At 37.1% G+C, this 15566-nt stretch overlaps 2 protein-coding genes across 5 annotated transcripts in view; both read left to right on the top strand.

The window, feature by feature from the left end:
- Positions 1-7337, top strand: part of LOC109911709 (mitochondrial nicotinamide adenine dinucleotide transporter SLC25A51) — an 18146-nt gene extending 10809 nt beyond the window's left edge. For all 4 annotated transcript variants that reach the window (XM_048592540.1, XM_048592527.1, XM_048592545.1 and 1 more), the window contains 2 exons: positions 4740-4855; positions 5385-7337. In XM_048592540.1, coding sequence (XP_048448497.1) covers positions 5444-6319 — 876 coding nt within the window. In that variant the 5' untranslated portion in view covers positions 4740-4855; positions 5385-5443 and the 3' untranslated portion in view covers positions 6320-7337. The remainder of the gene's footprint in view (positions 1-4739; positions 4856-5384) is intronic.
- LOC125481251 (thymosin beta-10-like) overlaps positions 1-15566 on the top strand; it is a 49209-nt gene that overhangs the window by 1935 nt on the left and 31708 nt on the right. The window lies entirely within an intron of this gene.

The raw sequence follows: 15566 nt of genomic DNA on the forward strand, positions 1-15566 counted from the left end.
AATTCTCCAGCATCTGCAGTTCCTACTATCTCTCTCTTGGTCATCCCTGAATCTTTTATTGAATAGAAAATAGAACCCCAGCCTTTCCTGATAGATGCAAGCTACCAGTTGTGACAATATGTCAGAAAATCTTTCTTGCACCTTTTTTTGGCCCTTAACTCTGTTTCTGTCTCCACAAATGATGCCAGACCAGCAGAGTTTCTCCAGTGCTTTGTTTATATAACATAACTTCATTGCTTTTCAGTTGCAATTCTATATTGAACTAAAATGCTTTACCTACATTTTTATGGTCTTGTTAGTGTGCACTGCTACTTTGAATGATCTGTAAATCTGAAACCCAGTATCCTTTTGTCACTCTATCCTATTCAGACTGTTTTCCAAGGACCATATGATCTCCTTATCTTTCCTACAAAAATGCACCGCTGAACACGTAATTACATTCATTTTCCATTTGCATGCCTTTAATGTCTTGTATTTTGTTAACAGTTTCATCAATTATTATGGTTTCTTATCCCCTGCAAATTTGGTGTTATCCAGAATTTTTCATATTTTACTTCAATTATGAAGTCCACATTGATTATGTAAATGGAAAACAGCCATGGTCCCATTGATCTATAAACCAGTTACTTAATACTTTTCATCAAGCTGAGTAGCTATCTTTAACTCCTACTTCGTTTTGTAACCAGTTTGCCATCTGTTCTACCCCAGGTACACGTTTCAAGACACTGAATTGCTCTGAATTTCATCATGAGTATACCATGCAGTATTTTATTGAGGCTTTTTGAAAATCCAAGCATATTGGATATACCCTTATCTCCTGTGTGACCATAAACATGACGTTCCTTCTGGAATTGGCATTGATTACAGTTACGTTTTCAGTTCTGAATGTTTTTATTTTACATTTTTGAGTAAGCATTCTGTTTCTGTATCTTTCCTGTCACTGAGGTTGTTAGCTGGTTTATAGTTATTGGATTTGTTTTTGTTTTCCTTTTAACGTAGGAATATTAATCTAAGCTGTCTTCCATGTTTCTGGGTCTATACTATTTTTAATATTTTTATAAATAGATAATTTTAGTAATCCTTAGTCTGTTTAGATTGTTCCGTGTTAAGAAAGTTCTTTACTTTTCTAAGTGATGGATGCAGGAATCTAAAATATCATTTTGACTTTTTTTTTTGCAGAGTAGTCTATAATTTTTGTATTTTGTTTTCTTCACTTTTTATACCACTTCCTTCCTGATCTGAATGGATTTGAGAGAGACAGAAAACAATGCTGTAAAAAAATGGCTGTGCTTGAATCTGGGAACTCTTGCATTCGAAGAGTGTGTGGTTTGGTACTGTGTGTGTTCCTGCAAGTAGCAATAAAAAAAGTATCAAAGCATTTCACTGATGTGTAATTCCCTGATGTCTCAGTCACTGTTAATGTAGTGCATAAGTATATTGATCAAGGAAGAGCTGACTTAGCTAATTGTCCGATTTGGATTTGTAACTTAAAAGCTGGAGATTTTTATTTCAGACGTGACTGATTGAGCACTCATAACTATAGAAGTAGATGACTAAATTACTTTAAAAGTCCAGGATTCTTATAGATATGTTGACTTTCCATTCCTCTAATACTGGCCTCTTTCCAGATGCCTATTCTCATCTGTTGACAGCCATACCTTCAGTTTCCTTGGTCCCAAACTCTTGACTTTTCTTCCTAAGCCCCTCAGTGCTTCTGCGTCATTTCCTCTTCAAAGCCTCTTCATGGACAAGCATTTTGTCAACCATACTAATATGTTCCTTTGATTATGCCTCCATTAAGTAAATTAGGACACTTCTTGCATTTATCTAAACCTTTAATGCAGAATCGATGGAGTTATACCTAACCAACTACTCAGAAAATGTTTGCCATTTGTTTTCTTATTGCAGATTGTTTTTCTGGTTGAACTGGTTTGCTTCTATATCCTGGTAATATCAGGTCTTTGTCAGCTTTTGCTTAAACCCTACTTCAGGTTTCAAGGTATTTGAAATTATTTGTGTTTGGATAACAGTGTTTTGTATTGCAGGCCAAAAAGTACCTATTTGTGTATGATCAGCACTCTCCTCTGGCAATCATACAAATTTCATGTTACTACAAAACAAAGTTAAACATCATAAAGTAGGAGTAGTCCAATTTACCTTTTATTCATTTAGATCTTGGCTGATTTGTACCTTGATTCCACTTCCCTGTATTTGTTTTTCTCATATACCTTGATTCATTAATACACCAAAAATCTATCAATCTTAGTTCTGAAAAGTTCAGCTTTAGGACTTATAGAATAAAGTTTAAATTCCTGTACCTGTATGTCTTATTTATACCATGATATACTGGAGTTATCTGACTTATCATTGAGTGGGAGAAATTTCAGTATTGCTCAGATACCAATTACTTTCTTTAGAAGTTGCTGTGGAGGTGCCAGTGGTGGAACTGGGTGGACAAAATCAGAAATCACACCATACCAGATTATAGTCCAACAGATTTCACCAGACTTCACCTCACAAAGGAGGAGCGCCCCGAAAGCTTGTGGTTTCAAATAAACTTGTTAGACCATAATCTGGCATTGTGTGACTTCTGACTTTTCCTTTAGAACTAGCATTATATTATAAACAAATAGTCTACAAGGGTCTTGTTTGATATGGCTATATTCAAAACTAACAACTGCGCTGTAATAGTAATTGCTACTCTTCAGGCATGCAGATCCTGGTCTAAGATATGTAAGTTATTAAAATCCTCACTTTTTTTTAAATTTCAAAAATATATTTTATTCATTAAAAAAATCTTTTTATTTAAATACAGTCAGATAAAACGTCAACTGTCTTTTCGAATACCCTAGTAGAAGCTGCCTGGGCTGCAAGTCTTTGTTTGGTTTTTATTTTATACCTTACTACATTTTTGAATTGAAGTGACTTTTATTACAGTTGTAATGATAGATGTCATGGAGTGACACATGGTCTTCTGACAGACCATTCATAATTGGGTTCATATTCACTAGAAGAAGCAACTAAATGACAATTTACATCACAGTTGCTTACAAATTAATTAAATTTGGCTTTACATACTGACAGTTCATTGGTCAGGAATGTATGATTTGTTTCTACGTACATCATCTGGCTGCTGTTTAAAAATGTGTTACCCTTGTAATTTTGACAACTGAACTCCGGTGAGATGTTGTGGCTCAAGGCTCCTTTTGATATACTTTTGTCCATGTAACATTTCAAATATTAGCTTGAATTTGAGTAGCAAAGGACTGTTTAAATTTTTGGGGCATGCAGCCAAGCCCAATTTGACTGCATCTACTGTGTTTAACAAAACAGTTCCCTTCAGTTGGACAATCCCAGAGTAGTGAAGTAACAAGTATCTGTCATGATCTAATGTGAAGTAATGCAATAAACTGTGTGGTGAGAAAAGAAACAAGCTAAAGTGACTTGGACCAAAAAACAGATTTTCTTTGTAAATTAAGTCATGGGATTTTCAAAGTTATAACATTATTATTAAGTTCTCAATTCCCATGCACAAGAGTATCTAAACTACAGCCATGGATTTGCCCAATCTGTACCAAGATAATTTGTATGTTCTTTTTGAAGCTGTTGCATAACGTTTGAACTTTGTACATTGGAAGGAGTTGGCCTTAATACTGTTGTCTTGTTACGTACCCTATCTTATGAAGGTTGGTCTACATAATTTTCTTAATGCTGCATGGAAGAGGTTGATCTTCAAGTGGGAGCTCAAACAGTAAACATACTAATCACTTTGAAGACTGCAAAGTCAAATCAGCCCTGCTATTGTGTCTGAGGAAGGGTCACCGGACCTGAAACGTTAACTCTGTTTTCCCCTTCACAGATGCTGCCAGACCTGCTGAGCTTTTCCAGCAACTTTGTTTTTGTTCTGCTATTGTGTCACTTTATTCAACTGATTTATACTTCAATTCGTGCAATTTCTAGCAGGTGAATATAATTGGGAGTCCTGACTGATTTTTGTTCCTTCAAAGTGCCAAAGGCATTGAATGTGGCTCGTTCCCACATTCTTAAATAAAACCATGTAGTTCAATCTCAATCTTTTTTCTGAATTGAAGTTTTTTTTTTAAACAAAGTTGACAATTGTACCAGTGGGAAGAAATCAATAATCAAAACACTGTTAAAATTGCTAGGAATGTTTTCAGCCCAGCTGCCTGAGGGTTTTTGCAGGCATTCATAAAATGCTTGTGTTTTTTTGTATCATTGACCTCAAGTATGGGACAACAAGCTGTTCGCCATCTGCCTTTTAGATAACTTGCAATAAGTACAGTCAATTAATTTCTACTAACTAATGTGTAACTCATTCATATCTTTCTCTGAACAATTGCCCTTTGTAAAATGTTACCATCTCAAGGACACAAAGTATATAGCAAGTTCTGGTGGAATTCTTCTGGCTCTCCTCTCGCCTATGCCCTCAGTCTCTCTTCCCCCAACCTGTACACACTACTGTTGTTCATGTACACACACAGAGTCGGCAGAAGGATTCTTGAGGCTGTGTTCTAATCTTGGGATTGAAATCACTGTTACACACAGACAGTTTATGAACTTCACCTATAAACTATCTATTGCTGGGTTTTCTTTGACTGGTAATGTAATGTAAGTAATGATCCCTGTTATGCATGTATGAACTGATGGCCTACTCAATGTCCAAAGTAATGTTAATTGAATTTAGAATGTAAACCTATTTATATCTGTTCTATTCTAAGCATGAGGACATCATTGAACCATTGTCCATCCCCAGTTGTGCTGAATCTGCTGATTCACTTTCTGTAACTGAGTCCGCCATGTTGGTATGGAACTGGATACACATAGGACAGACTAGGTAAGGACGGCAGTCTTTCTTCTCTAAAGAAAAAGAATAAATTTGTTGAGTTTTTACAACAATCCTGCAGGTACATGGTTACTTTTACTAATTTTTTTTTAACTGTTTCAAGGTCTTATTTTCAATTGCATTTCGGTTTACATTCCAGTTTTGGTGGACTTCTGTTACTGGGAAGACTTGTATTTGAGATAAAGGGGTGTATTCTGGCTGTTTGATTTAAACAGAATCATTACCCTATTCTACTACTACATAGGTGCCCTGTAAATAGCTTGCGTAGTGACAATTTTTACTATACATAGATTGCAGCCATTCAAGAAGGCAACTTATCATCACCGTCTCAAGCATAGTTAGAGATGGGCAATGTATGCTAGCCTAGCCAATGATGCCCATTTAAAAAACTATGTAACTGCAAGGATTCTTAAAGATTATACAGAAATTTTAAAGACATAAAACTTCTAATTGCCGTAAGATTGTAAATGTTAGTTATTTTATATGTGCAATCTCTAAACCTTCCAACTACAATCTACAGGACCATGTGGATAATTGAGAACAGTTTGATTGATCCTGAAGGATAAGCTCTTGAGACAAATGGATACTGAAGCACAAAATAGACCAAAGGACCTTGTCTTACCCAGTTCGACACAAGAATTGACGGGACCTGCGAAATATTATCTCTGTGGCTTCTTTGCAGCTTTCAATAACATTGCTATCACCTTCCCCATTCAGAAAGTACTGTTTCGACAACAGCTGTATGGACTAACGACAGTGAATGCTATCCGGCAGCTAAAGCAGGATGGCTTTCGCAATCTTTATCGAGGAATTCTGCCACCACTCCTGCAAAAGACTACAACTGTGGCATTGATGTTTGGCTTGTATGAAGACTTCTCCTGTCTCTTGAAGAGAACAACTAATGCTCCAGAACTGTTCAATCAGAGTGTGTCTGCAGTATTGGCAGGGACTGCAGAAGCAGTTCTGACACCATTTGAGAGAGTACAGGCTTTGCTGCAGGATCGCAGACATCATAACCGATTCAAAAATACCTTCCATGCCTTCAAGGTTTTGAGAGCCTATGGTATTAAAGAATATTACAGAGGCCTTGTACCAATACTTCTCCGTAATGGACCCAGTAATGCATTGTTCTTTGCTTTGCGAGGGCCTATCAAGCAGTCCCTGCCAGAAGCCACTACGTACAGTATGAATGTTCTCAATGACTTCATCTGTGGGGGATTTCTGGGGTCACTGCTCGGCATAATATTTTATCCAATCAATGTGGTGAAAGCACGTATGCAGTCACAGGTTGGAGGGGAATTTCAGACTTTTGCAAAAGTCTTCATGAAAATCTGGACTGAAAGGGATGGCAAAGTGTCCCACCTAATGAGAGGTGTATACCTCAATTATCACCGGTCAATTTTATCATGGGGCATAATAAATGCAACCTATGAGATTTTGCTTAAGGTTCTCTGAGAGAACTTTTCAGTATCCATTGCTTAACCTGAGTAACATTTTCAGCTCTGTACTTTAGTGTTTAACATTTTCTCTCAAACCAACTGTTGTGTAGAATTTCTTTTCAATTCCATCATTGAATGTACTTTGAAGCAACTTATTCCTATGGGTGCGGAGGCATACAGAGTCCAACTTCAAGTAAATGAGGCCAGATGCCTGTTTGCAAAATACTTTGAATAATTCTTGAAGATATTGGGCTTTTGTTTCATATTGGCAGAAGAGTAAGGATCACAAGCCAAGTTGAGTGACAATGGCAAATGTTTCAAAGTAACAATTCCACCCACCTACCTCAAAGAGGTTGTATCATAGCCCTTCTGATTTTTTTTCCTCCTATGCTTTGTTGTTCTCTCTCTTTTTCAGAACGTTTAACCCTCTATTATGACTGAAAACTTTTATGTAGTCCTAAAAGAGCCTGGGTCATTTTTAATTGAAATTGTTTTCATTATTTCAGGAATGGTATGATGTCTACCTGTTCTTTCTTCACTGTTAAGTTGTCTTAACTTTAACTTGCCTTTAAGGTGGTTTATATACAGTGCATTACTGAATATTTGGCTAACATTGCATACACCATACACCATACACCATGTTTTGGTCACCACCTGGTAATTTGGATCACATCTGTAATTGTTTGCCCAATTTTTCGAGCAGGTAGCTCAGTGCTGTGTTATCTGCCCTTGTTTATCACTCACTGAAATGCACAGTCCAGTATTCTGATCAAATTTGTTTTCAAGTGACCTTTAATTTTTAATTACTTTGTTACATTGGTTGAAGATGTTGCAAAAGATGTCAAAAATACGAATTCTAGTGCAAGGTTTAGTGAGCTCTTAATTTTTCGAAGCAGTCTAGCATAATGTAAATGTGCTTCAGAATTGAGTCCACGCGCTGAACTTCTTGTCTGTGTATATATATTACATTTTTATCTTGAATCAACTTTTGCATCTTTGCTGAAAATTATATTAAAATGAATATGTGTACTGGATGGTTCATGGTCAGATCTTAAACTCTCTTATTCTCCTCTCACTTCAAATTTGTTTCATTTGAAAGAACATCAAAACTTTTGTAAAACCTGGTCTTCTTGTGTTCACATATCATGTCTGAGATGAGCTCAGTGGTGGAGATGCCCTCCCAGCAGCTCTCACCTGCAACCCCCTTCAAATCTACCTGGAAATTGCTGATTCCAGTGCTTCCATTTCCATGGTTCAAACTGCATTAGCTTATTATATCAAACAAGTACAGTGTGTAAGATCACATGTTAAGACACCAAAGGATATCCTCCTCAGTCACTCCCTTGCTCAACCTCATCAGTTAGCAGGAAAATAATTGGGAATCTTACACACTTCTGGGTTTCAAAACAAAGCAAACTGCAGTACTATTGGGTAAGTCGAGGTGTCACACCATTTTGCTCTTTTAACCACTAGGTAGCAGTCAGTCTATTTAGAGCTCAAGACACGAGTAATTCCAACAACTCTCCAGTTGCATAGCTTGCGTTACCCTATGAGTAAGGTACAGTTCATTTTGCCTAGTGCATGATAAATTGGCAAATCACATAGTGATTAAATGAACACTATCATATCTACGCATGATACATATCTTTATACACCAAAGTGAGAGTGGTCAGTTGTGAAGAGTCTTTTGAAGGTGATGGAGAAATGTAATAAGGCGGAAAGTTTTGGAATGAGCTCCAGACCCAGACATTTAAATTACTGGTGGAACTAAGTGATGAGAGGAAGTGAGTGAATAATCCTTTTTCTGAATTGAATATGGTGAAAACTGCAACGTGATGGTTTATCCTGCCATGGTATGTGGACATCATTGACAAGGCCAGGATTTGTTGTCCATTGCAGAGGCAGTTGCTGTGAATCTGGAGTCACGCAGACATTCCTGGTAAGGGCTACAGTTTTCCTCGAGGACAATGGTAAACCAAATGGATTTTCATGACAATCAATTTAGTTTCATAGCACCATTATCAAGACTAGATTTGTATTCTGGTTCTATTAATTGAATTCAAAGTCCGCCAGATACTGTGGCAGGATTTGAACCCAGGTCCCCAGATCAATAGTCTAGTTCTAGATTACTAATCCAGTGATATTACCACAATATCATCATCTGCCCCAGGGTGAAGGCATGGAAGTGTTTAATGGCATGAAAACCTACTTAGAATGTATTCATGGACTGGAGGAGCAACTGTGGATGCAAACCTACAATAAAACACTTTAAAGTTCGTGGGCACTCAAATGGGTATGGTGTAAATAAACATAAAAAAAAAGATGATAGGCTGGGGATATCTTCAGTTTTCAGAATTCCTAGTTACTGTGATATTCTTCAGCAGCCCCATGCTGCAAGAAGTTGTGTAAAAAAATTAGGTATACCAGGTAATGGTGTACATGTAATGGAATTAAACATCTGAATATTGATTTCCAAGCACTTGAAACTTGAACTCCCTACCTTTTTCTGCTTGTATAAATGAGTTTGAGCAGAAGCTGAGCATTGAATCTCGATGTCCGAACAATGAGGTTGATGAATGGCGAAAATGTGTTAAATGTCCGAATGTTTTGTTTAGTACTGCAGCAACAAAATGTGAGTAGGAATACTTATTGGAGCGCGTTAAGAGTGGAGGATAAATTCCCCTGGAGAAGCAAACAGTCCCTATCCAAGAGGAAAGATTTGAAAAATCAATGTTTTGAAAAATTAAAATAAATTTTCATTCCTTCTCCTAACCTCCAAGTGCAATTCAGTTGTTGAGCTAAATAAAGGAAGGTAGTTGTGGGCTTTTAAACATGTGATCTAAGGAAATTTACATCAAGAAGTCATCTGAATTCCACTGGATCGAGTAAACCATCAGTTAACAGAAAATATTGAGTGATTATCTGCCGTATAGATGTAGAGATTTTAAGAGGGATGTGGATACCTGTGAATGTGACTTTGAAAGGCATTGTGACAACTTGTTTCAAAGTGCCAATGCCTAGGTTGGGGACAGTTGTTTCAACAGGTGTTCAAGATCAGAGTCTTGTACATCACAAGAGCAGAACACAGTGACCAAGTGAAAAATCATAACTGGTGATCAGGGATTGGGAAGTACCTCTTCTTTTAAAGGAGATGGAAATTTCAGAGTCTTCAGCATTTTTTGTAACTTCTGGAAGGGCTGCCATGAAGACAGCAGAGTAAGAAGAATATAACTTGTATTTACTTAGCACCTTTCATGGCCTCTAGACATTCCAGAAGCAGCAATAAAATTTGATACAATGAAGCAAACATTTTCAAACATGCAAAGGAAGTTGGTGCACTTTATCCAGACAGATTACCATATTGACACAATTTAAAAATGAATAGGCAATTAGAGAATTCAGAAGGCAATTAAAATTCTCAACTAAAGTTGTCTATTATGGAGACTACTGAAGTAAATTCTGGATATTGGTTTAAAAATATCAAAAATGTCAGAAGGAGCATGGGTGATAATCTAATATGTGCAGGGTCAGTTATTTGTTAATAAAAGGGATAGGCTTGAATCTGTTGAGATTCTATATCCCACAAGGGACATCACTTTTACCTGGTTGCAGTGAACACATGTAAGTGGTTTCTTTATATAAATGTAAAATGTGTGTCGCCAAGTCCAGAAACAAAGGGAATAAGGCAACAAATAGCTATGGTTTAGAATACAAGTCAGCAAATTTGCAATACCATTGATAGCTAATACATTAGGAAGGCTCGTAGTAAGTGCTCTATCAGGGTGATTTACTGGTCTTTGAGGAAAGCTGTGTTCAAGTAGACAGGCAAATGCTGGCACATTGTGAAGACTGAAGAGACAAGTGTGCAAGAAGCCTGCAAGAATTTGCTTTAAAATATGAGAAAATAATTTAAATGTTCACAAACGTTAACCTTTCTACAAGTGGAATTGAGAATACGGGAAAAAGGAGTCGGGCAACACTGGGATTTATCAAATGACAATCCTGTGTCCAGTGCTTGTAATGACTAAACTCTTAAATTATCTAACAATCAAATAGAGGTGCTCACGGTCTGTCATTACTCTATGAAATACCCATTGATGTACTACTGTTGGTATGTATCAGGATTATTGAAAATTTATTAATAAGTAGAATGTAGATTTTCTGATTGAGGCTTGTTAGTTGGCCTGTAAGGAACTCCTCAATATTCACTTTCAATCTGTTTGGAGCGGGATACTGCACTATTCTGTATTTATTTGTAATTTCTGTCACTGTCCTAATAAAAGATTTTCTATGACAATTGCAGTATTCTGTGGTCAGGCTGTTACTGTAAGGTATTGATGTTTGCAGGGTGAACTTGGACAGGTTGTCGATATTTACAGGTGTCCTCTGTCCTCGGGTAAAAACAAAGATCACCACCTGTGGAACTCTCAGTACTAACTTTGGGTCTTTTTTGAAAGCATTAATTTAATAATGAGTGTTCACTCACTCGCCTCTCCACCCCAGCTAGCTCATTTTTGCATCACCACTAACAGCATCTGTGCTTCCTTTTTGCTGCAGACATTAATTTTGATTTAATCAATGCGCAGTAGTATGTACAATATATTTGACACGCACAATTGATCTCCTTGGAATAGTAAAATTCAGCAGTGGCTCATTGATAGCTCTCTTGTGTTTGTAACAGAAGGTTGTGACTTTAATTCCCATTTCAGAGACATAAATCTCAACTGACACTTTAGCATTGCACTAAGTGCTGCACTGTCAGAGGTGGTGCATCTTTTTGGATGAACTGTGACTGTAATTCTAAAGAATATTATAGTGTGCAAAGCATTTTAGGGTGTTCCAAGGTCAGAAAAATTATGTATGTATAAATAATTTTGAGGGGTCTATAGTAGTATTTAAAATTAAGGTATTTTGTACGCAATAATTACGGAGCAATTTCAATAGCACATGGGCAGATAACCAAAGCACAGAAATTTAACAATTGATAAAGGAACCAGTGAGGACCAGTAAATATTTCATAGCAGCTAGTTATAATTTGGAATGCACGTCTTGAAAAGATGATGCAACTACATGTACTTCAATTTTCAAAAGGAAATTAGTTACATATTTAAAATGGAATGAAAAAAAACTGAAGGGCTATGGGGAAAGGCCACGAGTGGGTCTAAGTGGATAGCCCTTTCAAGGCATTTCTGTGTTACACACTACTGTGATTTTAAGAAAACATGTTTAAGTAGTGGCTGTCACATTGATCATTGTTTTAGACAGTTGTGAGTGGCACCTTTAGTAGTTCTTTCTTTTACAGAATTACAATAATATGCGGCAGCAAAGATGTGCTGTGCAGATGAAATGCAACGCTGCTTGGTTAAATGAGTGAGTAAAAACTTGGCAAATGGAATATAGTGTGGAGAAAATGTGAAACTGTGCACTGTGGCAGGAAGAATAGAGCTGAATAGTACATAAATCGAGATATTTCAGCAGAAATTTACAGAAAAGAGCTAGTATTCAAATTCAGCAGGGATGGGGAAGGCAAATAGAATGTTGGTCTTTATTTCGAAGAGAATGGAGTATAGAAACAGGGAGGTTTTGCTAAAACAATACAAGGTGCTGATTCAGAGCACAGCTGGAATAAAGAAGAGTTTTTGGCCCCTTATCTAAGAAAAGATATAGTGGTATTGGAAGCAGTCCAGAGAAAGCATACTACGTTGATTATAGGGTATGAGGGGACTGTCTAACAAGAAGAGGTCAAGTAGGTTGGGCCTGTACTCGCTGTTTAGAAAAATGAAAGGTGACCTTATTGAAACATATATAATTTTTAGGGGGCGTGACAATGTCAATGTAGAATGGTTGTTTCTTCGTGTCGGAGAGTCTAGGACCAGAGGCCATAATCTCCGATCAGGCAGTCGCACATTTAAAACAGAGATAAGGAATTTCTTCTCAGAGTAGTGAATGTGTGGAATTCTTTACCGCCAAGAACTGTCAAGGCTGGGTTGTGACTGGAAGCTGAAGAGAACCCTTATTGCATTGGGGTTGACTCATGATGTAAATGCAGCCTGGGAAATCATGCATATTTATATAGACCAGACCAAATTTCCTCAAAATATATTGAGAAGACAGTCTAGACCCTAACTTTTTCTTCTTTTAAAGGCAAGTGTAAGTCATTGCATTCCAAATGCAATTCGATTGGTCAAACTACTCGACATTAAGCGAAACAAACTTTATTTTTCCACTACACTTAAAATACAGACAAAATAAAAATTAGAGAAAAGTTTTGGCTTAGCTGTAACACTATCAAAATGCTGAACAAAATAACAGACATATTAACTACTAACTGTTCCAATACAATAACATCCCACAAACACACACTTGGCAAAGGCAAGGTCATTAAAATAGACTGACGTGTAATTCCAGTGGCAGGAAGAGAACCCCAGCTTTTAGCTGTAACAGAGAGGCATCAGCGCTTCTATATCCAGCTTACGATCCCAGTAACTGCAGAAGGCTAAAACTAAAATCCTGGTTCTGTGGGAACTTGACCCTGCTCATTCAGCCTGCTTCTACTGTTCTAACTTTTAAGAACCCACCTAAGGCTTCGTAGCCATTTATTGGCTTTGAGCAGTCTGCTCAGCACCACTGTCTCAACCTTTCTTCATTTAAAAAAAAGGACAAAATACATTTCTTAAAGCTGTAATATCATCACACCTCCCCCTTTAAAAAATCCATCAGTATACAAAAATGACTTCATTTTTAGGGACCTTTAACCTTACTTGATTAGTACACTACGACGTATATACATTTTGTCGACTCTAAGCACACAGGCATTCTCCACTACATTCTATTTTAGTCCACTTTCTCCCTGCCACCATACGCCTCTGGCTTCCTTCGTCAAAGTCATGACAACTTGTCATTTTCTTGTTCTGCCAATGGATAATTTTCAAATTGAACGGCTCCATCTAAACAGTCTGGAATTTTTATTCTTAATTTTTTCCAAAACCTTTAAGGGGTTATGATCAGTATATCCAATTGTCTCAGACACATTACTGGCAATATATATGTTGCAACACCAAACTCAAAGTCTCCTTAATTGTGGAATATTTCTGTTGATGATTATTCAATTTTCTGGAAAAATACTCAATAGGTCTTTGTATCTTCACATCGTATTCTTGCACGTATACAACACCAGCACCCACGTCACTCACATTGCTAGCCACTTTGAATAGCTTTCAATAATTAGGTGTAATTAACACTGGGGCAGTGGGTAACACAGCTTTCAGGGTGTTAGATGACTTCTGACATTTCTCCTTCCACTGAAACTTTCTGCACTTCTTCAACAAGTCAGTCAGTGGAGCAACCACACTGATAAAATTCAGTACGAACTTTCAATTAAAAACCACCCAATCCCAGGAATCGTAGCACTTCTCTCTTTGTCAATGGGTATGGGAAACCTTTATTTTCACATCCTGTGGGGCCATTTGTCCATGTCCAATAACTTGGCACAGGAACGTGGCTGGGGTTTTTGTGAACTCAGTCTTACCCAGGTTTATCACCAATCCTACCTCCCAAAGTTGATCAAATGATTCCGATAGATGCTCCAACTGTTTCTTCCATGTGTGACTAAAAATCACCAGATTGTCTATGTACACCACATAGTTGGGTAATCCGAAATGAGTTTAATGATTAGTCTTTGAAATGTGGCTGGCACAATTTTCATACCAAATGGCATAACTTTACACTGGTACAGTACATTCAGTGTCACGAAAGCCAGTATCCTGTGAGTAAGTCCAACTTAGAAATATAAGTTGCTTGTCCCTCCTCCTCAAAATGGTTTTCCAAATGTGGAATAGGATATGAATCAGATTTTGTAATTGCATTGACTTTGCGATAGTCCACACATAATTGTTGGGTACCGTCTGGCTTTGGCACTACTACTATGGGTCCATTGGCTGCAACTCACTTTGATTATGTTGTCTTTGAGCATGTGTTCAACCTCTTTTTGAACCTGTGCTGACTTTGGAGGGTTTTATCTGTAAGGATGTTGCTTAATTGGAACAATATTCCTATATCTACATCATGCATAATTAGATTAGTACTTCCCAGTTTATTTCCACATATCTCCTCGTGATTGCAATAAATCTTTAAGGTCATTTCGACTTTCCTCTGGAAAGTAACTCAATAATCTATTGCAATTTTTGAGAACTTCCTCATTATCCAATTTAATTTGAGGAATGTCCAATTCAGAATCCTCTGAACACGGTTCTATATTCTGTGTTGTAACTTGTAACACATTCTCCTTTTGCTTTCATTCCCTATCAAAATACTTTTTGAGCATATTCACTTGACACACTGAGATTTTTTTCTATCTGGCATTCTTATCAAATAATTCACCTCACTCAATTTCCTCTCAATTTGATAAGGCCCACTAAACCTTGCTTTTAAAGGTTCACCTGGGAGTAACACTAACACTTTATCTCCACTAACAAAATTAAGAATTTTTGATTTCCTGTCTGCTTCCTGTTTCACACGCTGTGCTACTTTCAAATGCTGTCTAGCCAACTCACCTGGTATATTTAATTTTTCTCTAAAATTTGACACATAGTCCAAATATGTGGTATCTAAACTCCCTGACTTACCAATTTCTCCTTAATTAATTTCAGTGGTCTTCTCACCTCATGTCCAAAAACTAATTCAAATGGACTGAATTTGAATGATTCATTAGATACATCTCTAATTGCAAAAAGTACAAATGGAATTCCTTTATCGCAATCGTCTGGATAGTCTTGACTATAAGCCCTCAACATGATCTTTAAAGTTTGATGCCACCATTGTAAAGATCCTGTTTATTGTACTTTAACTTCCTTATCTTCATTCCTTGCTTTCTCCTTCTACTTCAATCTTTGGCATTGTGACCTTGTTACCACACAGTCAGGAAAAAACTCCCAGGTTATACTTCCTGTAACACCTCAGCTGCCCTTTTTTCCACTGACTTTTCATTCACAGTAGGTATTATTCCCACCTGTGATCCAGCTGTACCATTGCTGAGAGTAAACCGTATTTCTGGAACCAAGAATTTCTCTATTACTTCTACCACCACTTCACCACTTTACACCAGACCCTCCAACTTCCCTTATATAATGCTCTTCTCACCATGAATTCCAAAAATTATCACTTTTTCTGGCATAACTCCTTCTGAATTACATCTATCTCCTCATCTCTCACCGTCAAAGATCGACTTGCTCACGTATCTCATAAAATCTTAATTTCTTCACCTA

Source organism: Rhincodon typus, chromosome 3, assembly GCF_021869965.1.
Source record: "Rhincodon typus isolate 14 chromosome 3, sRhiTyp1.1, whole genome shotgun sequence".
NCBI lineage: Eukaryota > Metazoa > Chordata > Chondrichthyes > Orectolobiformes > Rhincodontidae > Rhincodon > Rhincodon typus.